Source organism: Candoia aspera, chromosome 2 (assembly GCF_035149785.1).
Source record: "Candoia aspera isolate rCanAsp1 chromosome 2, rCanAsp1.hap2, whole genome shotgun sequence".
In the NCBI taxonomy this organism is placed as follows: domain Eukaryota; kingdom Metazoa; phylum Chordata; class Lepidosauria; order Squamata; family Boidae; genus Candoia; species Candoia aspera.
In genome coordinates this window covers 84,367,846-84,385,656 of record NC_086154.1, presented here as the reverse complement: position 1 = coordinate 84,385,656, position 17,811 = coordinate 84,367,846, and the positions used below count along the sequence as shown (strand labels likewise).

At 41.6% G+C, this 17,811-nt stretch overlaps 1 protein-coding gene across 3 annotated transcripts in view; it reads left to right on the top strand.

Annotated features, from left to right (window-relative positions):
• Window positions 1–17,811, top strand: part of PPP2R2B (protein phosphatase 2 regulatory subunit Bbeta) — a 268,093-nt gene that overhangs the window by 228,349 nt on the left and 21,933 nt on the right. For all 3 annotated transcript variants that reach the window (XM_063292375.1, XM_063292374.1, XM_063292376.1), the window contains exon 6: window positions 16,898–17,062. In XM_063292375.1, the coding sequence (XP_063148445.1) occupies window positions 16,898–17,062 (165 nt within the window). The remainder of the gene's footprint in view (window positions 1–16,897; window positions 17,063–17,811) is intronic.

The following is a 17,811-nucleotide window of genomic DNA, read 5'->3' as shown; positions in this document are numbered from 1 at the left end:
GTTCCTTTTTTTGGTTCACACTTCTACTCTGCAAGATTGCTGTTTGCTGCTTGGAGTTCTTTTATTAGCCTTTAAAAATGCCATCAGATAAGAGGGACTATTGTAGGGTGTAATTTCTAAGACAGGTTCCTTTAGAGAGGATGTGGAAAAGAAATATTAATGAGTAGCTTTCACTGTGTGCTTGAGATCTATGACAGGCTGCCAGAAAGTGGCATTCAGATGAGATTCTGCCGTTCAAGCTTATAAAGCCATAATAGGAATAATAATAGGACAAAAGGCAATAATTCATTTCTATAAAGTGTGTCCAAAACATCACGTGTTCTTTTAAGTAACGTTGCTATGTAGCAAATGGGTACAACCACTGAAGTTGATTGAAAAAGGAAAACCTTCAGTACCAGATGTATGCATAAGTGCTTGTGCACTTGTATTTTTTCTTTTGTTTCAGCCAATGAGATAAGAGGCTTGCTGGATAGTATGTCATAGACTCATCTCTTCCTCAAAAAACTGTCATGAGTAAGGATGGCGAGCAGGGGGCTTCCTTCCAGACTGTTAAGCGCATGCGTAGCACTGAGGAATTGGTGAGCCATTCCAAGAGGCACAGATTGGGACCGCCTTAACCTGCGGGTTTATATGGCTGGGTTTTTCCCACGCTTGTTCAGTTTGTTAGGATTGATGTCCTGACTCCCAGGAAACACTCTGAGACAGGGAACTGTTCTCTAATGTTTTATTGCTAATACATAACAGTAATCCTAACAAACTGAACAAGCGTGGGAAAAACCCAGCCATATAAACCCGCAGGTTAAGGCGGTCCCAATCTGTGCCTCTTGGAATGGCTCACCAATTCCTCAGTGCTACGCATGCGCTTAAGTCTGGAAAGGAGCCCCCTGCTCGCCATCCTTACTCATGACAAAAACAGAGGTGCTGGAGAGACCATGAGATAGTAGTGGTGGTGAAGAGAGGCAGAACGAAATGCGTTTTCCCATCATGCGTTTTCCCGTGTTCAGGATAAAGGTGTTATCAGGCTCGGCCCAAGAACAACGAAGAGTCAGTCCAGTCAAACTCCAGTTCTTTATTTGCTCACACCGTGTAGACAGAATCTTGCCAGACTAGAGCTACTCTACCTAACCTGAGGGGAAATAACCTGGGAGACTCTAGGGCGGGGCTATCCTGAGCCTCTTCGCTTTCCCACCATTGCCCCCCGGACTGTGCCTCCTCTTATCTCCTTGGAATGTGCTCCCTCCTTCCTGAGAACCAGCAGAGGCACCGCTGAAATCCACCGCTGGTCTGCTCGTTTGCAGGTATGGCATACTAGCTTAATCCCGATGTTGGATGCTGCACCTTTGCATTTCTCGACCTGCAGTTTTCTCTCACACTTCCTTTTCTCTCTTTCTTGGATTATCTTTGCACAAAGCAAGCTCCAGAAACCAAACCATTTCAGACTTCAGATAAGCCAGAAGCACTAGAATGGGTAAGCAATATTTTGATAGTGGAGAGCCATCCTTTCTGAAAAGAGCCAGCATGGTGTGGTAGTTAAGGTTCTGGATGATGATTTTGGAGACCCAGGTTCCAGCCTTGGAAGCTCCCTGGGTAGGTTTAGGTTGGTCACTGTCTCCCAGAAGATTGTAGGAAAACTTGGAGAAGGGAATGCTGTGGATGCTGCCTTCATCTTCTGAGGGAAAGAAAGGATGAAAATCCATTTGGCATTTTGTCTGCCAAGGGCTGCGGTGGGTTGCCTTGTCTTGCAGAAGAGAGATGATGGGTCAGCATTGACTCATAGGTTCAGCTCCTATGAATTAATCTAGCACTTCGTTTATAACCTTAGTTTTTCTGTTCATTGCATACATTACCGTCCTTGACAGTTACCTGTTTTTTGTCACAGGTTACCTTCTGCAAATTTAATGCCATGTGTAGCAAGAGCCTGTAGAATTTGTTCTTCCAAGGATTGTAACAAACCCATCTTTATCAATCTGATATGTCCTAAAAGAAAAAGATTGTTCTGGTTTATCAATGAATCACAGCTAGAACTTACCAGTCTGTAACCTGATGAATCCCAACAGTGGCTGTTTGATTTCAGTAGTTAGTTTATAGGGTCCTCCTAGATTTCCATCCACAGGATGATACTGGATAGTTGCAAAACTGTCATTCGCTTCTTCTCAGAAGAATGAAAAACATGTAAGGGGTATTGCATATGATCCTGCCAGAGTTAAATGCTTTTAGCACTAGCAAAAATAACATTTCACACACTTGGCATGTATATAATGCAGGCTGTAAAAGCCTAGGTACTTTAAAAATCTAATTTTTAAAGAAGGAGTATGCAGATACCTCACTGTTCTGTCAAGATTGTTATCCCTGTGTTTATCTGAAGTGTGAAATCTAAGCCCTATTAAATGGCTTGAGTGGGAAGACTCCTGCTTTAGCCAATTATATCCAAGGTTTAAGGAGGCATGGAATGTAATTTAACTTTAGCAATGGCTTGTATCAGAAGAGGCATAAATTCTCATTCCTGTCTCTCTTCGTCGTCCACCAAGAATGATGCAATCAGCTGAGAACTACTTCACACTGCAGACAGCAACTTCTTTGCAGGGGCATTTCTTGACACTCTGTTGTGGTAAACTTTGAAATGAAATGTCGGCATATGTAAGACATATATAAGGAAGTGTACAAAATGACGCAATCCCAGGACATACGGATCTTCCCACAAAGTCTTTTACGCAGCTTCTAGAGGCTTCTCCAAAAATTGTGGCAGAATTTTCATTTTTAATCAGTCAGGAGGAAAAAATCCTGAAGCCCTTTGGAAACCAAATCTAGTTTTTGTCCTAGACCTACCAAGTTTCTGAAGCACCACTCAAAATCAAATAGGCCTTGGCCTAAAAAGGTTAGACATTCCTGCTAGAGCAGACAATTCAGCAAAGCCAGTTGTACTTTTGGGGTATAATTAAGTTCTAATAAATGTTTGAATATTTTATGGAAGCTAGAAATTAATCAAGCCATGGGTGGTCTCCATAAAGCTGGAGACATTACAGATTGTGCAAGTTTTTGTTGCACATGTGCTGTTGTAAACTTACAGGTCTCAATCTTTTAACAAGCATTCTTTCAAACTGCTTTGTCACCTTGTATGTCTTTATAATCCTTAAAGTGTTTCAGAGGTGTGGAAGTGCTCAAAGACACTTCTCTTGGAACTTGTCAGACTCTCTAACTAAATATGAGTATTTAATATTAATATTTATTTTAAATTAAAATAATTTTACAGGTAGTCCTCAGTTAACGACCATAATTGGGACTGACAACTCTGTCACTAAGTGACACAGTTGTAAAGCAAAAAATCACATGACCACATTGACTTACAATGGCAGTTCCCATTGTCGTTAAGTGAATCATGTGTGGTTGCTAAGCGTGACATCACATGACTGTGACTTGCGACTTGAAATGTAACTCCTTGGAGTCCGATTAGATCAGGGAAAAAGTTTATTTCCCAAGCTTTGTTTATCCTGGAAGAGGCCCCTCTGCTAGCGGGCTTGCTGTATGGAGAAAGAGAAGAGTGGCTGAACTGCATGCTGAGATGGGAAACAGAAACAGAGAAAGGAAGCCTCTGGAGTCTCAAGTTGTGAGCAAGCCATAATATATGTTCACTGTCAGAGTGCTGTGCCACATGACTGCTCTGCTGCGTTCAGGGAATTCAGAGCCTTCTAATACTCTTTGGAAGCGCTGCCAGAAATGCTCACGTGTAAAGGCACATGGCTGAAGCGTCTCCAAAACCGGGTGGCCTGGAACACTCGTAAACCTTCTGGCACTCAGGAGGAGCAGGAGGAAGACGAAGAAGGGGACAACCTGAGCGAGCTCAGTTGCTGCCCCTTTTCCACAGGCTCAGGCAGCGGTCTGCCCACAAGGTGGGCTTGTTTCCTGGGAAGAGCAGGAGTCCAGAAGCGCTTGCTTTCGCCACTGAAACCATGTCCCAGGCAAGCAGGCTGGCTGGCAAGAGCATTCTGCCTGCCATTGCTGGCGTGGGCAGCCACCTCGTACGCTTGCTGGCCTGCTTGCTTTGTGGTCCGGAAGCTATGGGGCTGTTACATTGCGTGACACTGCCACCGTTTTTCTTGGCAGTGGTGGGGTGTCCACAGGTCTCCTGGTGGAAGAAGAATTTTTTCCTTTATAATTCACTGCTCATTTCCAATCCAACAACCTGGTAACATTTTAAAGGATAAAATATGCAAAATCTGGTAGCCTAACTCTTGCTCTACCTAGGAACCAATTAAAAAGACTTAATGTCAAACTAAGGCTAAAAGTCATTTCTTTGCTCTGATCTGATATTAATGATTGTCTCAAGTATTTATCAATGTAGTAGTGGAGAGAAGACAGAGATACACCCCTGTCTCCCTAATGCAGTTCTGCTCTTTTGCATTTCTGGAATTAGCAGAGAGAATCTATGGTCATGATGATATGGAATATCAAGTTCCTATGGAGGAAGATGCTGATGTTTCTCATTTACCTAAAAGTCAACAGCAGGTAGTTTTGCTTGAATTCCACTCTATACTCATCATATATAGAGCAGGAGGGGAATTTTAAGAACAAAAGGCTGCATTCAGAGGCAAGAAACTGAACCTTCCTCTTCGGAAGCTGGTAGTTGTTTCCCCATTGGGCAGTTCCAATAATGTTGTGTTTCTCAAACTTGGCAACTCTAAGACATATGGCCTTCAACTCCTAGAGTTCCCCAGCCAGCATGCTAGAAGTTGCAGAATTCTGGGAGTTGAAGACCACACATCTTGCCAAGTTTGAAAAACACTGCAATAATGGAATCCTGCAGTGGAAAGTTTTGGGGATGGATATTGTAGCAAACCATTCCTCTCCCTCATGTGCCACTTTTGCTCTTAAAATTGGGTCCCATGTTTTAAACCAGAGGTGTGCTTTAAAGGTACAGCTGTGCCACACCACTAACTTGAGTTTAATGCCATACAACACAGACTCCATTCCCAATCTCCGCAACACCATTTTGAAGTTAGTTGCATGAACCTCTTGATTCCAGCCAGCCTCAAAATGGAGGAAAGGTTTTAGATCAACACTAGTCATCTGGCAAAGGCCCGCATAGTTAAAGCAATGGTGTTCCCTGTAGTAACATGGCTGCGAGAGCTGGACCATAAGGAAGGCTGAGAGAAGGAAGATCGATGCTTTTGAACTGTGGTGTTGGAGGAAAATTCTGAGAGTGCCTTGGACTGCAAGAAGATCAAACCAGTCCATCCTCCAGGAAATAAAGCCAGACTGCTCACTTGAGGGAACGATATTAAAGGCAAAACTGAAATACTTTGGCCACATAATGAGAAGACAGGACACCCTGGAGAAGATGCTGATGCTCGGGAGAGTGGAGGGCAAAAGGAAGAGGGGCCGACCAAGGGCAAGATGGATGGATGATATTCTAGAAGTGACGGACTCGTCCCTGGGGGAGCTGGGGGTTGACGACCGACAGGAAACTCTGGCGTGGACTGGTCCATGAAGTCACGAAGAGTCGGAAGCGACTAAATGAATAAACAACAACAAAAGTCATCTGGCTGACCAGCAGAGGAGTGATAGTGACTTGATGGTGGTGAAAACAGAGATAGGAGGGGTTCAGCACAACCAGAGCTGCAGAGTACCATAGGTGTCAAGCTGTCATCCAAGCCAAGCTCCAGATGGGGAAAGAAGAGGAACAAGGAAGAGCTGCTGGCCAGTTTAAAGGAAAAGATGGGGACAGGAGAGCACTGCTAGTTGTCCTACTCTTTCTTCTCTCAGTCAGCAATTACTTCCTTCTACCACCCATTCACTCCATTGCCCCTTGTTGGTCCACTCATTCTCCTTTCCTTTCAGTTACGTTGCAGTAGACACTAAGGAAAGACTCGCTTATGCCCAGCTAAGGCAGCATCTATGACAATAGGAAAACAGTTGCTTTGCTTTACTCTGATTTCATATCTGTAAACTAGTGCAGGCCAGAACCATGCTTTTCTGCTCTTCAAATGTACCAACATAATGTGAAAGGCAGGTCTGTAGCTGCTTCTGGAATGATGCAAAGATACCGATGGACAGACCATCACACATCTTTCAGTGGCATATTCCTCAGTTTGTGCCTCAACAATGTACGTGCCTCTGTGGAATCACACAAGGCTAGGAGGAAATATATTGAAATTTGCACTGTACCAGCACAAGACAATTGTGCTAACTGCACCGATGGATAGCAGCTCTCCAGAGTTTCAAACAAAGGGTCTTTTCTACCTCTGTTTAGATATACTGGAGTTAATATTTGTGTCTTGTGTATGGTTTGCAACTGAGTTATAGCTCTTCCTTGTGGGTGTGTCTGTGGGGTGTGTATGTCTATGTATATATATTATGTATGTATGTATGTACGTACGTATGTATGTATGTTTACTGGTGATAGTAATAGATTTGCTGTTGCCAAACACTAATCCGGTCATTTCATTGAAGTCAATGACTTTTAACATTTCAGTCGCAGGACAGCACCTTGCATGCAGACAACTTTTTCATTTTGTTTAGGATCTAAATGCCCCGGGTTACCAAAACAATACAGTGAATTAATGAAGCCATTTACTATCGCTTAGAGGCCCAGGCTCAAAGTCTACTTAATTTGTAACTTAAATATATGTCAGAAAAATGTACATATTAATTCAGATTTAATGCATGTCACAAGATCTCTGTACTCTTTGATACAATTTGTTGCAGACATTCTGACTAAATCAGCTTTGTGCAGATCCATAATAATAATGCCGCCTGTCATTTTCAAGTATCCTTTGAGTTAAATCCTCTAATAAACCAAGTCTTTGATTTAAATCCACTAATAAACCAAGTTTTCTAATCCTATGCATGTCAGAAGTAAACTCCATTGTGGTCAGTAGGACTTACTCCCAGGTAAGAAGTTAGCAACCTAAAGAAAGGAGCTATAAGCATCTAGAATCGCTTCACTGTTCTTTCAAGGAAGCTGTGGGGCTGGTCTAGGTACATAGTTTGAAAAGGCAGAAATGGGAGAGGAAGCCTACCTTGAATGCCTCTGTGTGGGCTTCCTAGCTGCATTATGGGATGAAATGCTGGCTAGATGGCCTCAGTCTGATGCAGCAGAACTATTCTCATGTTCAAAACAGGTTGCACACCTTCTAGTGCTCAGAAAGCTGCAGGATTGTCATTCTTTATTTTGCCAGTGACTTCACATGTGATACACAAACCAGCCTTCCCCTTTTTGCAAAAGGTTTTACTCCTACTCATTAGATCTATTTTCTTTTGTGTAGTGCTTTGAGCAGTGCATAGTTAAGGAAGTATTTGATTAAAGTAGCACCATCCGTAAAACGAATCTAGACAAATATCTGGAAAGAGCTCTGATTTCTTAATGTGATGTTAATCAGTGGCCCTTGTTTCCAGCTAACAGGAGAACTTGTAACAATGCTATTAAAGACAAGCACTGAAATATATTACAAGTCTGGATGTCAGCAGATAGCCTGTGTCCTGGTTACTCATACGATTAACTAGTCCATCTATTAGTTTCCTTCACTGGTAGAAACAACTTGAAACATGGCCATCATCTTCTGTATGAGGTGTTCCTTAAATATTCAAAAAATTTCCTGACCATAATCTGAATATCCATAAAAAGGTTCTATAGTATTTAAGTACTGGTTTAAGTTTGCTAGTCAAGTCTGTAATTCATCATGTTGATGGCCATTATGGAATTGTGCTTAGTTTAAAAAATGTTGTTTGTTCCAATCAGCCATCATTCAGCATTATTGAATTATTCCAGATTCTAACTAAGTGTATAGAGAGAAGGGGGAAAAAATCTCTCTATATTCTTTTATCCCCCTGAATAATTTTATAAACTGAAATTGTCACAGCCCTTTTTGCACCCTTCTTGCCCCTTTTGCAGCTTTACAGTATCTTTTTTTTAAAATGTAACAATCAAAAGCTTAAACATCATTTAGCGACCACAATTGGGACCAGCAACTCTTTTGTTAAACAAAGCAATCTCTAAGTAAAACATCACAAATTTACAATCTTATTTCAGCTTTCCTTTCCTTTACAGACCTGCGAAGGTTGTAAATGCAAGGACTGGTCACAGAGTTACTTTTTCATCACTGTCATAACTGCGAACAGTCACTAAATGAAGCAGTTGCTAAACAAGGACTACTTGCATTTGTATGCAGTTGCACTATCAAGAATCTATACAAATACGCTTCTGTGCCAGACAATTGGAAGAATTCAGTTACTGCTCCCCTGTAGAAAGGGAAAGGTAGCAAGAGTAAGTGCAAAAACTACCACAAGATTAGCTTGTGCCTGGAAAGGTGTTTGGCAGAATGGTGATTGACAGGATGGCAATGAGCAAAATTTGGGAAATACAATCTGGCTTTATATTTGCCAGAGTTGTGACCAGATTTTTGTTCATCAGAAAATAATTGAAAAATGGACGAATATGAGAAAGTTAATTTTACATTTATTGATTTGGAGGGAGTGCATGATAAAGTGAATAGGCTTAAAGTATGAAATGTTTTGTGTTAGTATGGAGCTGAAAGTTGGTTGCTGAGTGCAATAAGAGTAGCAAATGATAGAAGCAAAGCAAATGTCAGAATAAATAGAAAATTTACTGAATGGTTCAGCACTGAGCTGGAGTAACACATGTGTGCTTAATGTCCTCTTGGTTCTTTAATGTATTTATGGATAACTCTGTAAGGAATCTTGTGGTGATATTAGAAATGTGTTGATTAAATAAATATACATACACTTTTGCGTGCAGGTGATTCCATGTTGTTGGCTGAGCAGCTGAATGATTTGCAGTAAATGTTAAAGTTTATGATACCATGAGGAATAAAGATGTGAAAATTCATGTATCAAAGTTGGGTTTGACAGGGAAAATGGAGTGAGGAATTGCAAGTTATACATACATGTTGAACAACTAGAAGATGTAGATGACTTTGTGTATCTTAATAGAAGGTTTACGAAAGATGCAAAAGAGATGAAGTAGTTTTAAGATACGCAAATGCTGGGAGAAATACATTGTCTGTTGTGAGGAATGAATGTTTGTCAAAAGAAGCAAAAATAATTGTGTAGTATAAGAAAATGCTCCTGCTCACTTTGTTGTATGGAAGTGGGAATTAAGTATGTCAGTAGAAGCATAAAAAGTAAGTGGAATACAGAGGGAATGGTGTATGTAAGAAATGCGTGTGGAAAAGCAAGAGATAGGAGTGAATGGGTGGCAAATGAATACGGATTGAATACAAAAGTGAGTGATAATACTAAAGCAGTACATTGCGGTGGCTCGGTCATCTAGAGCAGTGTTTCTCAACCTTGTCAACTTGAAGATGCTGGCTGGAGAATTCTGGGAGTTGAAATCCACACGTCTTCAAGCTGCCCAGGTTGAGAAACACTGATCTAGAGAAAATAAATGGGAATCAAATGGCCAAAAAGAGGGGGCGGGGGGAAAGAGGTTGGGAAATGAAAAAAAAAAATCCTATCTGTGTGGAATTGATGAAATACTAAAAAAGAGAGAAGTTTAAGCAACAAAAGTATATCAAATAGTATGGAAGCAAGGATAGTTTGCAAGGATAGAAACATGGATAGGTGTGATGAATTGTGTTGGTATAAACTAGATTTAGATGTATTTTCTTAGGTCTTGCTTGGTTTGCCCTCTCCTCAAGAAGTGGTTGCTGGACCCCACTGTCCTGGACAATTTTCGTGCAGTCTCTCACCTTCCCTTTCTAGGGAAGATGATGGACAATGTGGTTGTGCTACAACTCCAGAGAATCCTGGATGAAACGGATTATCTGGACCCCTTCCAGACAGGTTTCAGGCCTGTATATGGGAAAGAAGCGTCATTGGTCGTGCTTTTAGATGATCTCTGGCGACAGCGGAGTGGGAGCAGTGCATCCATCCTGGCTCTCCTTGACCTCTCTGCGGCCTTCGATACCATCAACCATGGTATCCTTTTGGGTTGGTTCTGGGAGCTGGGAGTGGGTGGCACAGTTTTGCGCTGGTTCACCTCCTTCCTCCAAGACCAGTCCCAATCAGTGTTGATAGGGAGAGAGAGGGGCCCATGGCCCCTGCTCTGTGGGGTGCCTGAGGGTTCAGTCCTCTCTCCACCCCTTTTTAACATCTACATGAAGCTGCTGAGTGAGATCATCCATCACCACAGGATGAGGTATCATCAGTATGCTGATGATACCCAATTGTACATCTCTGTCCCAGGTGATGCCATGAATGTTCTTTCACTGTTCCTGGAGGCTGTGAGGGTCTGGATGGGGAACAACAGGCTTCAGCTGAACACTGGTAAGATGGAGTGGCTGTGGGTCTAGGGCTCCCCTGTATCTGGGGATTTACCATCTTTAGTCCTTGATGGGATTGCACTGCCCCAGAAGGACCAGGTGTGCAATTTGGGATCTTCCTGAAGGAGCAGGTGGCAGTCGTGGCTACGAGGGCCTTTGCTCAACTTCATGTTGTGCACCAGTTGCGCCCTTTCCTGGATCAGAAAGCCCTTCTCTCAGTCATGCCCTGGTCATCTCCCATATGGACTACTGCAATGTGTTCTAAATGGGGCTACCCTTGAAAAGTATCTGGAAGCTGCAGCTGGTGCAGAATGCAGCAGCGCAGGCAGATATGGGCACCTCTAGGGTTGTGCATGTAACACCTTTGCTGCATTGGGTGCTGGTGTGCTTCCAGGTCCAATTCAAGGTGTTGGTTATCACCTTTAAAGCCCTTCGTGGCATGGGCCCAGTTTACCTGAGGAACCGTCTCATCCCAATTATATCTACCTGCCTTAACCGGTCTGGCAGGAAGGGCACGTTACAGACCCCATCGGCTAAAGAATTTTGACTAGCGGGGTCAAGGAGAGCCTTTTCTGCCATTGCCTCCGCCCTGTGGAACTTTGTCCCCTGAGGTGAGGTTCTTCTGGCCTTCCGGAAGAGCATCAAGACCTGGCTTTGCCAACTAGCTTGGGGATCCAAGAGTGGTAAGCACCCCTGGGAGTGGTTGGTGTTTTGAAGACACTGTCTCTGCCTTTTAGTTTTTCTCCTTTACCTTGTTGTATTTCTTGTATTTATGTATTTTTATAACAGTTTTTATAACTCTCTATTTGTAAGCTGCCCAGAGTTGCTTTTATAGTGAGATGGGCAGTGTATAAATTCAATCATAAATAAATAAATATTAATTATTTTCCATAATTTACCCAGAAAAAACACTAAACTAGATGTTAAAGTAACTGATCTGTAATTTCCCAAATCTGTTCTTTAAAACTTGGTGTTAAATTTGTTCCTTTCCAGTCTGAGGAAATTCTCCCAATGATAGAGTCAAAGTTACAGATTTTGGTAAGAAGCGTTATCATTTCAAATCTGAGTGCTTTAAAGTGGGTACCATTCAGACAGGGTGTATGGTAAACTTTAATTTTATCAAAAAGATCTAGGACTTGTCAAAGCAGCTGTTCATTCTGGTTCGTCTCATGCTGGGGACATGACCAGCAAAATGAACCTCCTTATCTGTCTCAAACAGAATGTTCATTCATGAGTGGATAAGGAGGAAGTTATGGCCACCTATTCAATTTCCCCATCGTATAACATTAAAGAAAGTAATCTTCACACACAGCCACCTTTTCTCAATAATCTCTAAGGGAATGGGATGTTCCCACCCTCCCATTCACTCCTTTTAACAGCAGGAACTTAATTTATTTTCCACATGGGGCAAAGCAAGTCTCTGTACTTTTTCTCTCCTCTGTGCTTTCTCCAAACTAAGATTTCAAAAAGTCAATATACTTGCCCCATGCTGGGTTTTTACTGCTGTAGTGTGAAAGCTTGACACCAGTAGCCACTATCTCAAAATATGACTCAGGGAACCATTATTTATACTAAGCAGGGATTTTAAAAAGATCAAAATATGTAAGAGATCATGAATCCTAGAATTGTTTGCATTGTGACAGTCTTGGACCAAAAACAGGAAAAACATCTTCTCAACTAGAATGATTAATACTGGAAATGCTATGAATCTTCGTATTTTGGATGGCTTTATTTTGTCTAAAGGGGTAAAAAATAAGAAGATTACAGCTCCTCCCTATTAGACTAAAGTGAGCATCAATACCTGAAGGTAAGTTGATAGTGCAGGGAAAAATCAATAAAGATAATAAAAGGCTGCGATGTAATTAGTGTGGACACAAATATATCTGTGAGCCCCTTTCCCCCTTGTGTGCTTGCTTGCTTCCTTCCCCTCATCCCAGATATATTTCTTACTATAGTACACTTATTTTGCTTAGGAAATAATGGTCTATAAGAAACATTCCATCCATCCTGCATCTACTGTTCACTTAGGTCTATAGTGCCTTCTGAATTTAAATCTTAAAATACAACACACACAACGCTAGTTGTAATCTGAGCTTTGCCACAAGTCTCTGGGCTTTTCTCCTCTTGCATCGAACCATGGCACACATGTCTCAGGAAAACGTCTTTCTTCTGCTGTGCCTCATGGCATGGGCCATGAGGGTGCCTTCATCATCTTTCTCTTATGCGAGACAGGCTTAAGTCATCCTTGGCTTTACCAGTGTTAAAATAGCATTTCCCCCTGACCCTGACATCATCAAAGGTATATAAGATTGGCTAGGTTTTTCCCTATGGTCTTGGAGGGCAGTCAGATGACTGCACTGTTTGGGAAGAAGGGAAGTAGTAGTGGGATAGTGATTGATAGTTGGGAAAGTTCATGTATAATGTTGTGCTGACTCAAGGGTGGCTAGATAGCACTATACCTCCGTAGTGGGTGAAAGTCCTCTCTTGGAAAGCTATAGTTGTAGCTCTTCTGCAGATACAATATTGGCCAGGACATTGTTCCTGCTACAGCAAGGAATGGTTTGATGATTTAGCCCTTGTTAGCTCTGTTACTGTCTGCCTTTTTTACATTTGCAGGGTATGCACTCAATACTTTCTCATTTTAAAAGGAGGCTAGATGTATTTAGAGGCAGCTAATTTGGACATACTATAAATATATGGATATTTTTTATTTATTAAACTTATATCTTGCCTTTCTTTCAGGAGCTCCATAGTGCTCCCTCCTCCAGTGTTTTCCCCTAAAACAATCTTGTCAGCTGGTAAGTAGGAGAGAGTGACTTGCCCAAAGTTACTGACTGAATTTCCATGGCTGAGAGTTAACCTGTGTTTCCCCTGGATTTTTGTGAAAAAAAGAAGAATGGGGAGATGCTGAATATATTATGATGGAGAGTTGACGTAACCAGAATGCTGGAAGACTCTGAAATACTTGTCTTCTTGAAAAGGAAATTAAGGCTGCATTCTTAACCACTTTTACATAGATGTAGAATAGACTGGGACTTAGTTCCAAATAAACATGCATAGGATTTCATAGAAAAGAGTGGAAGGATTTTGTCAGGTTGCTACTGAGAATAAGTAGGTGTGAGTAAAATAAAAGTATTTGGATAACTGAAGCGTGTCCACTATCCACAGGACAATGCATAACCAACCTTAGCTGATCTCAAAAAAGGGCCAAGTTGGTTTGGACCTAGTTAGTACCTGGATGGAAGACCACCAAGCGATCCCGAGCTTGTAGGTGAGACTGAAAAGCCAAAAATATATCCCAGAGGAAAGCAGTGGCAAAGCATCTCTGTCCTGTTACCAAATAACCTGACATGGGTAAGTCCATATAGTCAACGTAAGTTGATTTGACAGAGTGTGTACTGTTGTAGGAACAATAAGGGATACAGCAAAACATCAGGCCAAGTAAGCAGGGAACAACATTGACCATGGAGCTTGAGATGTATGGGAGCTTAACCCAAAACTTCTGGAGAGCATTGGGTTACCTTTCTCTGGCTTCTCGGTCTATATCCCTTTGCAGACGTTCATGGTCTTCACTGCTCTGTTCCTGTATAGTATGGATGTTCTGCACAATGTCCCTATTAAAAGACGGAGAGGTCTTCAGTTTAGTAGTAAACTGTAGGAGTAACCCTTAGAGGGATTTGAGATTTTGCTCTGGGAAAAGAAGATGAGATCATGGGGTGGATGGATTGGGGAAAAGGCTTTATACCCAATCCTTCATAATTACAGGTTCTCTCAGTACAGAGGAATCACAGTTAAAGGGGAATACCTATAATTCTGTGCTACCTTCATTGCAACTAGCAGCATGTAGAAACATTTTGATAATGGGAAATCAATTGCAAGGCAGACCCTGCCTTCATTTCCTCAGCTCTTAACTTGTCCCAAGTGGCACTGGCAAAGAAAAGATTTATTTGGTGGCTTGTAATGGAAAACTATATTCACAGTTGCCTAACAAGCTAGGATTTCTTTTTCCTGGCCTTCACCAAAATAAGATAAAATTGTAGTAGTCTTTGTTCAGCCTAAACATTTACCAATACTTTTATTTTATTTTTTTCACTGAATATCTTCCATTAAGTTGCAGCCCCAAAATAGTCTCTACGATTCAGGAACAAAAGGCAGTTCTTAATTAACATGCCTTAGACAGGTGCTTCCCTGCTTGAGAGGAAGGTAAAAATAACTGGCCCTGATTCCTCGTAATGGTCTGGAAGGGGGTTGTATGTATCTGCAGCCCAACATGCTTAGGACCCTGCATCCATTCTGGAGCCTTGCCTTCTTAGGGTTCCTAACATGGGAAGCATGCAGGTACATTTTGCCTAACTCTCATTCAGCTGTTTTTCAGCTCTTTTCAATAACCATACACAGATCTGTAAAAGCAGCTAAGTGCACACGGATATAGAGAGTAAAGCTTGTGGGGGAGCAAGGTTTTTGCTCTATTTGTGACTTAGGGATAATGTAATAATTACATTTCCACCTATATTATACTACTTACCTGTTTACTCATAGGAAGACCATTTTTCCTCCAATAGGAGATGATAATTTTGGATTTGAAATGGTTGCAGATATCACTGCTACTAAGGATGACTTTGAAGATTAGCTTCTCTCACAAGCAGCAAGGGCTGAGGTTCATCCCGGCTGATAGTGAATGTTAGCCCTCTTTGTTGGGCTTAAACAAAATGTCACTCACTTTCCTTTCTGCATGTTTGCACTTCCCCTTACTCAAGGGTTCTCAATCTTGAGTCATGACTCCCAGGGTCACAGCAACTGTGAGCAAGGTCACTGTGTTTGGGAGGTTTATGTATACAGAGCTGGAGATCTGCTAAACTTGTTCCAGCCTTTACTCTCTGCTTTGCCTGGGCAAGCCAGAACAAGTTCTGACAGCACCAATTCATCCATGCCCCAGGATGAACTGGCAGGACAAGCATTGCACCAGTTTGCAGCAGAATGGGAAGGCACATGGTCTCATCTCCACCTGACTGGCAGCAGCTGTGGAGGTGCTACTGGCATTGGACGACATACCTGGGGCCGCATGGCTGTGAAGCCAGGAGCCTCAGTCTTCCTCCATAGCAGCCACTCTGACCCAGAAACTCTAAGGCCGGCCTCAGGATCGCCAACCACACCACCTTGCTCCAGCTAGGTATTTGTCAGGTGAAAGCAGGTTGCCCTCAAGATTGCTGAAGAGGGATGTTCTTATTCAGTACCCCACAGCAAAGGTAAAGGGAGACCATTTCTACCCACAAACTCACAGCAAGGGTGTCCCAGAGATAAAGAGCAGACATGATTAAACTCCTCATTATAGGGCTAACCTCTCCATTTCATTCGACCAGTTTGCTTATTTTCCCTCAGACTATTTCCCCTGATGATACAGATTGATTTTGTTTTCTGAAAAGAAAAGTCTATTGTGTATCTACATCACCCAGGAGGCAACCTAGTTGACTAATGAGTGGGGAGTAGTTTAGAGTCAGTGCCTAAACTGGGTTTGATAGCAGATAAAACAAATCATTCATGCTTCCACACAGGAAAATGAGGTATGGGGATGGATAAGAGGCTCACATATTCAGAGATCAAATAATATGTATAGTTTTCTAACTGAAAGGGATAGAACAAGAAAGAAAATGGAGAACAGAACAGGTGCCCTCCAGATATGTATATTTGGGCTACAGCTCCTAAAATGTTCAGCTAGTGTGTAAGTTGAAACCCCAACATATTTAGTGGGCACCAAGGGGAGGGAAGGATGGCCTAGAGGTGAAATGAGGATTTGCCCAATATCTGAGAAAAGTGTGTCACTTTTCTTCTATTTATCGAATGTGGGCAAACTACCTCTTTATCTTCCCAACAGTAGACAACCTCAGGAGCCAAATCCCACTGATGTGTATATTTAGAAAATATATTTTCTTTGTAGTAAAGTATTTCTGCATTGGTCGTAAGCACAAGAAATAGAAAGAACAAAGGTTGTTAAAGAGGAACTGATCTCCATTAACTAAGCAGAAATATGAATGCTGGGATTTGCAATTAGGTTCTGCAAGAGCCATATTCGAGCAGAGTTTAGGACTAGAGCAGTGTGAAAAATCCATTACTTTCTGGGAACCAAAAGTAAGGAACACAGAGACTTGACTGAGATTTCTAACTTAAACTTCCATTGCTATATAGGGATTTGTTCCATGGCAAGTCTTTTTATTTTCTGACTTCACATCAGTATAATGCAGAGACTAATTATGCTAGAATATTTAAGTAGCTGGAACCATTAAGGATTCCCATCTAAGTGTGGAGGTATGTTCTTTGCTAAGGTGATATTCAGTTATGAATAAATGCTGGAGATTTTATGCAGGAGGCATTGAGAGTAGAGGAAATGATGCTGTGTCTTTATTCGTCACTGATTCCATTTTACCTCATAAAAGTCCTATGCATTACAGTATACTGAGACAGAAAGTATTGGTCCAAGGTTTGCTTGGTGCATGAATAGCAAGTGCAACCCAGAACCCTCCAGTCCAGACTCAATATGTCTAACATCTCCTGTAGCATCCTGAGCTTAGTTTTGAGAAATTCTACGTCATGTTGTTTACTTTGCCTTGACTCTCATGCATCAGATATTGTAGATATAAAACCAGCAAACATGGAAGAGTTGACAGAAGTGATTACAGCTGCAGAGTTCCATCCACATCACTGCAACACCTTTGTCTACAGCAGCAGCAAGGGGACAATAAGGTTGTGTGACATGCGAACGTCTGCTTTGTGTGACAGACACTCCAAATGTGAGTATGGTCCAGCCATCTGTTGAAAGACATAGAAAAGGGAATGTTGAAAATGAATTTTGTACTAATTTGCATGGAAGGATTTCCCATAGCATATAAAAGAAATGCATACGTTTCTTTTGCAATAAGTGGCCTCCATTTATCCTGGTTCAGGATAAAGCTGTAAGAAGAATGTAACCTCTTGCTTTGGCTATCAATGACACTCTTCCACTTTGCTAACTAACATGAGAAATGATTCTTTCCTTGGCCTGTCAAATATTATCCTACTGGAACGAGCAACATCCAGAAAACCCTTTCATTGCTGATTCATTGGTATCATCTCTGGATTGTTTAATGTCAGACTGGAAGTTCAAAATACACAGGAGACACCTGGATGTTGTAGGAGGAAATGACATAAGCAATGATGGACTTCTGCTTTCATGCATGGGAAACCGGGTTACACCACTATGTTCTGTCATGATAAAAAATGCGGCGATTATCGAGAAAGACCCAGCCTCATTCCATTTTCTTTCAGCGAGCATGGGATAAAATTTCTTCCATTTTTCACTTGAAAAATTTTAGAAATGTCATTGCTTACCAAATTCAGAATATTTCTGAATGTTTGAAGTTCAACCATTAATGATTAAAATGGAGAATTTCGCAACTGAGGTGAGGATATTAAATTAGGGTCTTATTTAGCTTAATGGAGGTGAAAGAGCACATAAGGATAATCTGCATAACAGAACTGGAATTCTGAAAATAGAGGTTGT